The sequence below is a fragment of the Oncorhynchus masou genome, chromosome 32 (assembly GCF_036934945.1).
Source record: "Oncorhynchus masou masou isolate Uvic2021 chromosome 32, UVic_Omas_1.1, whole genome shotgun sequence".
NCBI classification, from domain to species: domain Eukaryota; kingdom Metazoa; phylum Chordata; class Actinopteri; order Salmoniformes; family Salmonidae; genus Oncorhynchus; species Oncorhynchus masou.
This window is the reverse complement of record NC_088243.1, coordinates 14,491,018-14,503,042: the sequence shown is the minus strand read 5'-3', so window position 1 is coordinate 14,503,042 and position 12,025 is coordinate 14,491,018. Positions and strand designations below refer to the sequence as shown.

Below are 12,025 nucleotides of genomic sequence, written 5' to 3'. Positions count from 1 at the left end.
CCTACCATACCTTTGTCTGTACATTATGCATTAAATCTATTCTACCGTGCCCAGAAACCTGCTCCTTTTACTTTCTGTTCTGACCGTACTAGACGACCAGTTCTTATAGTCCAGGCTCTGCAGTGACTTGCTCCACTCCCATTCCCCAGGCCTTCTCATTTTTCTGGAAAGGTGGATTTTAAAAGTAGAAGCTCAAATTGTTTGGGCACAGACCTGGATAGGAAGACAGAACTCTGCAGGCCTTCCTACAGGTGCTCCCGCCTGTCCAGTGCTGCCAGAGTCTTCCTCCTGCCCAGCGCTGTCAGAGTCTCCCGTCTGTCCTGAGCTGCCAGAGTCTCCTGTCAATCAGGAGCTGCCAGAGCCGCCCGCCAGTCAGGAGTTGCAAGAGCCGCCTGCCAGTCAGGAGCTGCCAGAGCCGCCAGTCAGCCAGGAGCTGCCATAGCCGTCAGTCAGTCAGGAGCTGCCAGAGCCGTCAGTCAGCCAGGAGCTTCCAGAGCCGTCAGTCAGCCAGGAGCTGCCAGAGCCGTCCGTCACTCTGGAGCTGCCGGAGTTTCCCGTCCGTCCGGTGCTGCCGGAATCTCCCTTCCATTCGGGACCCGGGGGTATGGTCCCCAGTCCGAGGTCGGCGGCGAGGGTCGCCCTTTTTTAAGAGGCCGTGGAGGCGGATAAAGTGGCAGAGAAAAACTATGGTGAAGTGGGGTCCACGTCCCGCGCCAGAGCCGCCACCGCGGACAGATGCCCACCCAGACCCTCCCCTATAGGTTCAGGTTTTGCGGCCAGAGTCCGCACCTTTGGGGGGGTACTGTCATGTTCTGTCCTTAGTTCCTTTGTTTTGTCTTTGTTTTAGTATGGTCAGGGCGTGAGTTGGGGTGAGCAGTCTATGTTTGTTTTTCTATGTTGTATTTTGCGTTTGGCCTGGTATGGTTCTCAATCAGAGGCTGGTGTCGATAGTTGTCTCTGATTGAGAATCATACTTAGGTAGCATTTTCCCACCAGTGTTTCGTGGGTGATTATTTTCTGTTCTGTGTTTTGTATTTCACCGTTCAAGACGGTTTCGTTTCGTTCTCGTTGTTTTTGTTTTGTGTTCATATAATAAATACAATATGGACACTTACCACGCTGCACATTGGTCCTCCGATCCTTCTTACTACTCCTCCTCAGAAGAGGAGGACGAGAATAGTTACACATGCTGATAATATAAATATCAGGTAGAATGGCAGTCTCTAGTTCAGGAAGAGTCAGTGTCACTTGTGGCAAGCTTCCAAACGGAAACAAATAAAACACTCCTCCCACCCATCCTCACACACACCCCCTGCCCCACCCCTCCACTCACTACCAGAGCTCAGCGTCCATCTCTTTGTCCATCTGTCGGCCTGATTGGCTGGATATGGAGCTTGGAGGTCAGAGGGAGAGGAGCCTTTTAACAAAACACACACTGTACATGCGTCAACCACACCGTGTGTGTCAGTACACAGACACTATCCTGGTCTACATACAGTCTTAAGGATCAGTCCAGCTGACACACACAGTCTCTAATACATTACAGCAGCTGGGGTAAAATACATGATACCAATACATTATGAATGGAGGTGTCAGGTGTTAAAACATCCTCTACCACTTCCACCCTGCTTTGTTATTTTGACATAATTTCACCACCATAGAGACCTAGTTCTCTAGACCATTACTAGGTACCAGGTACTAGGAACCTGGGGTACTTGGTCAATCCATAGGTGGTACTTGAGAAGACTCATGAGACCATAGGTAAAATGCACATGAGGGATGTACTTCAGGGGTACTCGGGCAGAGCAAAAATCATTTGGTGGTACACTAACCTAAAAGGGTTGGGAACCACGACCCGAGACGTATTTCCCCTGTGTATAGTTCTGTATAATTCTACAGTCAGCAAGTGAGTGGAAGTTGCATTTAACAGAACTGGTAATGCCTGATGAGCACACAGAAGCATGATATGCGTGACATTAACTGATGATCTGTCTGGACTAGTAATCAACAGATGTGTGCGGATTAGGAATATACAGATGTGTGCGGATTAGGAATATACAGATGTGCCATCAAGTTGGGGACAAAATGGTGCATTATAGCACTAAAATAAGCACTGGATTGATCATGAAACACAAAAAAGACCATGTCTAATTCTGAATGGATCAACTGTAACTAACTTTAACTAACTGTATCTAACTGTATCTAACTTTAACTAACTGTATCTAACTGTAAATAACTGTACCTACAGTATAATAGTCTGTATAATAGTCACATTTGGGTGACAGCATTTTACAACCACCTGTATTATCGAGCTCTCCTGAAATCTTTCCTACCAATCAATGTAACTCCCCCTGAGACCATCGTCACGGCCCAATACAAATAACTCCAACCACACTGACTCGTCTCTTCTCCTCACAACAACAGAGACATCCATTCTGTCGCTAAACTGTCAGACCACACTGACTCGTCTCTTCTCCTCACAACAACAGAGACATCCATTCTGTCCCTAAACTGTCAGACCACACTGACTCGTCTCTTCTCCTCACAACAACAGAGACATCCATTCTGTCCCTAAACTGTCAGACCACACTGACTCGTCTCTTCTCCTCACAACAACAGAGACATCCATTCTGTCCCTAAACTGTCAGACCACACTGACTCGTCACTTCTCCTCACAACAACAGAGACATCCATTCTGTCCCTAAACTGTCAGACCACACTGACTCGTCACTTCTCCTCACAACAACAGAGACATCCATTCTGTCCCTAAACTGTCCGACCACACTGACTCGTCTCTTCTCCTCACAACAACAGAGACATCCATTCTGTCCCTAAACTGTCAGACCACACTGACTCGTCTCTTCTCCTCACAACAACAGAGACATCCATTCTGTCCCTAAACTGTCAGACCACACTGACTCGTCTCTTCTCCTCACAACAACAGAGACATCCATTCTGTCCCTAAACTGTCAGACCACACTGACTCGTCTCTTCTCCTCACAACAACAGAGACATCCATTCTGTCCCTAAACTGTCAGACCACACTGACTCGTCTCTTCTCCTCACAACAACAGAGACATCCATTCTGTCCCTAAACTGTCAGACCACACTGACTCGTCTCTTCTCCTCACAACAACAGAGACATCCATTCTGTCCCTAAACTGTCAGAAAAAACAGTAGTTCCATGTTCCTTTGGAATGTAAATAGATAAGGATCAGTTACATCATCACTGTTGAACTGAGATGACTGTATAGAAGGAGGAAAACATGTCCCTGTGGGTTATGGCCGCCACTCTTTGTAATAGTAGGATTCCAATGCCTACGTCATAGGACTGTATCCCAGCCCCACCGGCCTTCCATTCTACATTTCCCCTCTTAAAATGGCCGCCGGGCGGTGACAGTGTTGTGAAAACAATACAATCGGAGAAAAAGCTGTAAATCTACTGGGACAGATTGATGCCAGATCACATTCCATGACAAGCCTCTGTGTGTATATATATATACACACACACACACACACACACACACACACACACACACACACACACACACACACACACACACACACACACACACACACACACACACACACACACACACACACACACACACACACACACACACACACACCATGACAGACAGCCTGCGGGTCAGAGACAGGACACAGCACCGGGCCTATCACCTTCAAACTGAGGTTTGTTTTCCAAACGACTGTAGCCCAAAGATAGAGAGGTCTCAACCTTTTACAATTCAGGGTTTGTGCATATTCAATGATGCAATATCCACCACAGGCACCTTAAATGGGGAGGACGGGCTCATAGTCATGTCTGGAACAAAATAACGGAATGATATCGAACACATCAAACACATGGTTTCCATGTGTTTGATGCCTTTCCATTTGCTCCATTCCAGCCATTATTATGAGCTGTCCTCCCCTCAGCAGCCTCTTATGATGTGCACATACAGTATTTCACCCCCCAAAAATACAAATTTAGATAAGGAATCAGTGTTAGCATTAACCTGCTAAACCTGGTAAGAAGAAAAGAACAAGAGAGAGAGAGAGAGAAGACGAGAAGAGAGAGAGAGCGAGAGAGAGTAGAGGAGAAGAGACGAGAAGAGAGAGAGAGCGAGAAGAGGAGAAGAGACGAGACGAGAGAGAGAGCGAGAGAGAAGAGGAGAAGAGACGAGAAGAGAGAGACAAGAGGAGAAGAGACGAGAAGAGAGAGAGAGCGAGAGAGAAGAGGAGAAGAGAGAGGTAATTCCAATTTCCAAACCTAGACTAGCATAGCTATACAGGGTCATCATGTCTAGATTGACGAGGTTATCCCCAAGGGACACCTTGTGACACCAACGCAGCAGCTGCCATGGCAACGCAGTGAAGGATTCAATATTTACAAGGGACAGAATGGATGTCTCTGCTGTTGTGAGGATCAGAGACGAGCCCGTGTGGGTGGTGAGGTGTCAGTGAGCCAATCAAAGTACAAGATGGTGGTGGTCCGGTCAGCAGACAGCAGTAGCAGGAGAAAAGAGCCAAGTGCAGAGACAGGGCGGAGAGGGTAACTAAGAGGTGCTTGCAGCAGGCTATAAGTGATCAGGGGACTATACTGCTGTTACTGGAGTGGATCACCTTTAAGCTGAGAGAGAGCCCTGGCTGACTGTGCAAGGACTACTGACGTTAAGATGTGTTATGACAGCCTATGACTGTCTTGGTCCTCGATTGTCAAAGGATTGTCTTAGACACACAGTCATATAAATATAGACATACTGTGCATGTCGGTCCTTGATCGTTTTTAGCCACTATGTCGGTCCTGGATCGCCTTGTGCCACTATGTCGGTCCTGGATCGCCTTGTGCCACTATGTCGGTCCTGGATCGCCTTGTGCCACTATGTCGGTCTTCTCTGACCCTAACCAGGACAAGAGCTCATGTCCTCTTGGGGATAATAAAGTCATCTCTCTCTCTTTATTGATCTCCATCATAGCCTCTCCCTAAAAACCAACGATCCCCTGCCTAGAATTCCTTTCTTCCCACCTGTCAGACAGACAGAAGTTTTCCAGCTCCAGTAATGTGATAAGAGTGTTTACATTGGTGCTGCATCGCCCCTTCACTACCTGAATATACACTCTCTCTTCTGTTCACTCTGCAGTCTAATGAGAATTGTCTGAATCTGGTTACTGTAATAAAATCAACAGCGTACTGTTCCGGCCGGCTGGCAGGCAAGCAGGCTGGCATGTAGCTAACTAACTATCTCCGGTTATTTGTCCAGCCCCAGTGCATAATTCTCAAATGGTACACTATTACCTACATAGTGCACTACTTTTGAACAGAGACCTAAATGGGGAATAGAGTTCCATTTGGGACGAAGATAGTGGGGCGACTGTCAACCGCTGAGCATTTGATTAGACGGAGTTTGATGAAGCATTTGATGACATTCTCTCTGTCCTTCTTTTGTTCTTTTCATCCTGGTATTTACAACAGCACATAGCGGAGACATACAGAAGCCACTGACCAAGATCACAGATGCAATGAAATATGTGTTTAGTGATGTCGTTTCATTGAATCACAATGGGACGCAGTCATGCGTTTTAACAGTAACTGTGTCGGTATTTGTATTTAAAAAAAATATTTAACCTTTATTTAACTAGACAAGTCAGTTAAATAGGAACAAATTCTTATTTACAATGACTACCTACCCCAGCCAAACCCAGACGACGCTGGGCCAATTGCGCCACCCTTTGGGAATCCGAATCATAGCCGGTTGTGAAACAGCCTGGATTTGAACCAGGGTGTCTGTAGTGATGCTTCAGGCACTGAGATGCAGTGGCTTCGACCGCTGTGCCACTCGGACGCCCCTGAGGATGGGCAAAAAGTAATGTGGTTGACGCAATTCCATTCACTCCATTCCATTATGAGCCGTCCTCCCCTCAGAAGCCTGGTTTCCATATTCTCTAAGGGTTACATCTCATACAGGAAGGCAAGTAAGAAGTATTTCTACTAGAGATTTATTTCCAGGCCAGATTGCGTCTCAGTGGTGGAGCTGAGAAAAGCAGGGTTGTGTGTGAGCGAGGATGCAGTCTGCAGAGAGTAGGTGGATGGGTAGATACACACACACACTCACACAGACACACACACTAGAGATGTATAGTATTATGTAAGAGTTTGTTAACTGTTGTGTACGTGGGTGGGAGGGAAATACATTCAAAATCCCACGAGTACAAGCACATTCACAGGCACACACAGAGATTTGAGCTCCAAATTGCTTGTTGTTTGGTATTTCCATATGCCATGAATGGGTTGGTGGTGCACTGCACACCTAGAACAGGGAGGGGAGAAGAGAACGACACCAACTGGCCAACTACACCAAGAGGGACTTCCAGTTGAATGAATCAGGCCAAACAAGGGCTACCGCACAGAGCAAAGTGTGCCACTGTCGCTATCAGCATTTGCCAGGTAGGGCAGAGACCACAAACACACCCACACCTGAGTGTTTCACCTGAGTGCTTGTCATGCACAGGTTGAGCCCCAGACGTAAATATTGTTTGTCTGCCAGGAGGGTTTGTTTGTGTGTGTGTGTAGATTTTGGAGCTCATTTCTAACAAATCAGATGTTTTGGCAGGCAGCCATATGCATTTCTCAGATGAGACGAGCTGCTCTTGCTTTCGCTGGTGGCCTAAATCACAGCCAAATGAATCTACTGAGAACGTCATACTACAGCACAACTGCAAATCTCCTGAGCTGTTTTCCCATAACTGCAGAGTTCCTGAGCTGTTTTCCCATAACTGCAGAGTTCCTGAGCTGTTTTCCCATAACTGCAGAGTTCCTGAGCTGTTTTCCCATAACTGCAGAGTTCCTGAGCTGTTTTCCCATAACTGCAGAGTTCCTGTGGAGTGTACGGTACCTCAGTATAGTAAAATAGACCAATAAGCACGGTACTGTAGGCCTGAATATCATAACACTGGCTTTAGTGAGGAAATGGCTCTCTTGTTAGTGCCAAATCTAAAAATGTCATACTGTCAACGATGATATAAAATAGAGAAATAATGTCAGAGAGATCTGGAGAAAGCTATGAGAGAGAGAGAGAGAGAGTACAACGTAGAACACCAAATAATGCATGCAGAGCAGAATTAGGCCGATACCCACTAATTATCAAAATCCAGAAAAGAGCCGTTAAATTCTATAACCATCTAAAAGGAAGCGATTCCCAAACCTTCCATAACAAAGCCATCACCTACAGAGGGATGAACCTGGAGAAGATTCCCCTAAGCAAGCTGGTCCTGGGGCTCTGTTCACAAAAACAAACACACCCTACAGAGCCCCAGGACAGCAGCCCAATTAGACCCAACCAAATCATGAGAAAACAAAAAGATAATTACTTGTCACATTGGAAAGAATTAACAAAAAAACAGAGCAAACTCGAATGCTATTTGGCCCTTAGCAGAGAGTACACAGCGGCAGAATACCTGACAACTGTGACTGACCCAAAATTAAGGAAAGCTTTGACTATGTACAGACTCAGTGAGCATAGCCTTGCTATTGAGAAAGGCCGCCGTAGGCAGACATGGCTCTCAAGAGAAGACAGGCTATGTGCTCACTGCCCACAAAATGAGGTGGAAACTGAGCTGCACTTCTTAACCTCCTGCCCAATGTATGACCATATTAGAGAGACATATTTCCCTCAGATTACACAGATCCACAAAGAATTCAAAAACAATTCCAATTTTGATAAACTCCCATATCTACTGGTTGAAATTCCACAGTGTGCCATCACAGCAGCAAGATTTGTGACCTGTTGCCACGAGAAAAGGGCAACCAGTGAAGAACAAACACCACTGTAAATACAACCCATATTTATGCTTATTTATTTTATCTTGTGTCCTTTAACCATTTGTACATTGTTAAAACACTGTATATATATATATATATATATAATATGACATTTGTAATGTCTTTATTGTTTTGAAACTTCTGTATGTGTAATGTTTACTGTTAATTTTTATTGTTTATTTCACTTTATATATTCACTTTATATATTATCTACCTCACTTGCTTTGGCAATGTTAACACATGTTTCCCATGCTAATAAAGCCCTTGATTTGAATTGAAATTGAGAGAAAAAGAGAGCGCAAGAGAGAGAAATATGGAGAGAGAGAGAAATATATATATATCATGAGTGATTCTGTACTGAACAAATATATAAACGCAACATGTAAAGTGTTGGTCCCATGTTTCAGGAGCTGAAATAAAAAAAAAACAGAAATGTTGCATATGCACAAAAAGCATATTTCTCTCAAATGTTGTGCACAAATGTATTTACATCCCTGTTAGTGAGGAGTATTTCTGTCTGTAATAAAGCCCTTTTGTGGGGGAAAAACTCATTCTGATTGGCTGGGCCTGGCTCCCCAGTGGGCCTGGCTCCCCAGTGGGCCTGGCTCCCCAGTGGGCCTGGCTCCCCAGTGGGCTTGGCTCCCAGTGATCAGTAGGCTATAGGTTCAACAATGATTGACACTGTCAGGTATACACATTGCATATTTATTTCCAGTTTGAGTACAATACAAAAATATTGGTTAAATAAAAGCTCTGTGTTGAAACATTAAGCATTTTGTTCATTTCAAAATATAGTAACAAAATAGAGTATAATATTTTAATGTTTTACAAAAGTTTTGAATCTTCATTCCTGCCGACATGTGTGTTTAAAAGCCTTTGATTTTTGTAAAGCAGATACTAATTTGCATAACACACTTTCCCAATCTAAGCTAAAACCATTTTGAATACATTTAGCAGAGCAGAGTAAAGCTATTCCTGCCCATAACACACTGCAGAGGAATCTAATTAGGGTTGCAAAATTCTAGTAACTTTCCAAATATTCCCAGATTTTCCAGAAATCCCAGTTGGTAGATTGCCGGAATCCGTAAGGAATAAGCAAGAAATCCAGAATCCTCCAAGGATTTTTAGAGAACCTGGGAATTTTGAAAGTTACCGTAACCTTAAATCTGCTACGGTACATTATAATATTCCGACCTAGCCTGTTACCAGTGTCTGTTTAGCTAACATTCCACTCCTTGAAGGCTACTCCGTGTCAAGGAGTGTAGCTATAAAGACTGGCAACCGGCTAACTGTGACCTTCTTCCCCCACCACTATCCTTCTCCTATCCTTGATTCCCAGATCCTTTCAAGAGGAGCACTGCTTTAGGTTCAAGTGAAAGTCCACATGTATGACTACAGACATACAGTTCATGGCTGGTTAGGCATTTGAACCTGTGTCCATTGTAAAAGGCTGTATATGTGTCTTACTCAATATAGCAGTGCAAGAAGCAGAGTTGGCAGGTAGGCCCACTGTAGCCATTGCTACTCAAAAGAATGCAGCATATTACCCTGTGGTATAAGTATGGTGATATTTTGTGCTATATATTGTATTTAAGTTTAACATTCATTTAAAAGCCTCCTAAGAGATATGTTGGATAAATATATTGAAGAAGTGCATTGCATAAGTTGTTTATAGATAACAGTAGAGTGGTATAAATATTCAGTTCAAATCCAGCATACACTCAACTGTAATATTATGTATGCCTTCAATACAGTTTTGTACAAGTAGGGCCGGCATGCACTTTTTCCTTCTATTAAACTTGTTCAGTCATTTAACGTTCACGATGACAGACGAAGACAGGCCTTCCCAGACAGAGAACAGACACAGATTATACTTCAACATTCTGAGACGAGACAGGCTTCAGTCGAACTAACACACACTGTCCCCAACTCCCAACAAAAGCTAACTGTTCAAACGTAATCAAATTTAAAACATTGGCAAGCTATTTGTGGGTTATAACCTCATAAAGACGTGTGTGATAGACGTGTCTAATAGAATAACTGGATTTGGTCTCCATTTCCCTAGCAAACCTTAGGTCAGTAAAACACACGTACAGGGACAAATAGAAAAGTGAATGAATGACAGAGGTCCACACTGGACCGCAAGATCAGTGGGAGTGAGGAGAGGGAGGAGAGCGAGGGAGGGGGGAGGAGGAGAGAGGGGAGATAGACACAGAGGGGGAGAGAGAGGGGAGATAAAAAGAGAGCGCGAGCGAGCAACAGAGAACGAGAGGGGGAAAAGTCGAGGTTGAGAGGTTCATTGCGTCATTTTAAGAATCTGCTCAAAAAAGGCCCCTCTCCCATAACAGCGGCTATTTCCATTTTATAATCTGGGCCCTGCTGAACATTACGTATAAAAACCAAAGTAAATTTGGCATCTAGAACACTCTGTGGTCCAAGAAAAAGTCAGGGGCCATAGTACAAGGCTTTATAATTGCTATATTCATCAAACGGTTTAACTGTGCCAAGGGATCATTACGAAAGTGTTCAAATATAGCATAGAACCTTGAGAAAGGGAAGCATATTGTTGAAACATGCCTACAGTACAGTACAGTACAAGTAGGATGTATATTTGGACAGTCAGAAGTGGGACATCCTGTATACCATTACTAACTGACTTGCTTAATCATCATCGGTATGTGTTAGATTTGAGTTGACTCATGATAGAACAGATATTGTGTTTCGGTGGACATGAGAACATCCTGCATCTAGAATGTCAACTATTCCTGATCTTTGAAGCGCGTGGCTGTCATTAACACAGTGATACAATTGATAAGGGTAATCTGTGCAACAGGCATCATGTACAGGTTAAAAATAAAGCTTTAAAAACATCTGACACTCATCCAAGAAGAAAAAGCATAATGTTATTTATCAGGGTTAAAGGCAGTTTAAAAAAGTGTTATCCACACAAGTCTTTAAAATGGCAGCAAACCATGATAGGTATTTTTGGTATATGACAGATCACACGCAGTTAGTTATCTAAGTTATCTAAGACCATGTAAGCATCATTTCACCCCTTAAATAAAGGCAATACAAATCCACCTCCTTATCCCACATCACCTCCGCTCCCTACTCCAAAATTATGTGTTTGGTGTTTGGTGGCCATTAGCTACTGTAGTAGTGTGAATAGGAGTGTGGAGCGCTGTTCTCTGTGAAGTGCTGCCAGCCTGTGTGATAGAGGAGCTGAATTGGCCTGACTGTGTGAGAACAGCTGAGGTCACCCACCCACACACTGACACACAGCAGAAACGCATTCACACACTGACACACACTCACTGACCCAAACTGACACACACGCACAGAATGGATTGAGGGTGAAGAGCAATGGTCTTCATAATCCTATATCTCCTTTCCTATGTGGGTGGAGGTCCGTGGTAACGGAGCATGATGTTGAAGGAGCGGGCGAAGTTGTTGGACAGAGAGCAGCTGGAGGCTTCGTCCATCCAGGGCAGGAAGAAGGCAAAGAGGAGCAGAGCCAACAGCAGGAGCCAGAGGGGCAGGGCCACCCGACACACACGGTACAGCAGGCCTGGAGTCTTCTCCTGCAGGGAGTCAATATGGAGACGTTACACACACACACACACACACACACACACACACACACACACACACACACACACACACACACACACACACACACACACACACACACACACACACACACACACACACACACACACACACACACACACACACACACACACACACACACACACACACACACACACACACAGTGTTCTTCCAAGTGAAGCGAGAAAATCCTCACCCACTCACTCATACTCACTATCTTAACAAGACAACTCCATCAACAGCCAAGACTTTGTGTGAGTGACACACCAGTTTATTTCATCTGTGTCTGCTGTTATTTTTACTTTATCAACAACCTGGGGGAAAACTTAGTTAGCTATCCTCCTTATTTTTAGCCAGCCATGCACCCGTTGTGTTCACAGCTCACTGAGAGACAGAGAGACAGAGTGAGAGAGACAGAGCGAGAGAGACAGAGAGAGAGAGAAAGAAAGAGACAGAGAAAGAGAGACAAAGAGAGAGAGAGACATAGAGAGTAAAGAGAGAGACAGAGAAAGAGAGAGAGTAAAGAGAGACAGAGAAAGAGAGAGACAGAGAGAGTAAAGAGAGAGACAGAGAAAGAGAGAGACAGAGAGAGTG

The 12,025-nt window shown here is 44.5% G+C and overlaps 1 protein-coding gene across 2 annotated transcripts in view; it reads right to left on the bottom strand.

The window, feature by feature from the left end:
- Positions 1-8,511: 8,511 nt before the first annotated feature.
- Positions 8,512-12,025, bottom strand: part of LOC135525620 (nesprin-3-like) — a 55,582-nt gene continuing 52,068 nt past the window's right edge. For both annotated transcript variants that reach the window (XM_064953349.1, XM_064953350.1), the window contains exon 19: positions 8,512-11,403. In XM_064953349.1, coding sequence (XP_064809421.1) covers positions 11,215-11,403 — 189 coding nt within the window. In that variant the 3' untranslated portion in view covers positions 8,512-11,214. The remainder of the gene's footprint in view (positions 11,404-12,025) is intronic.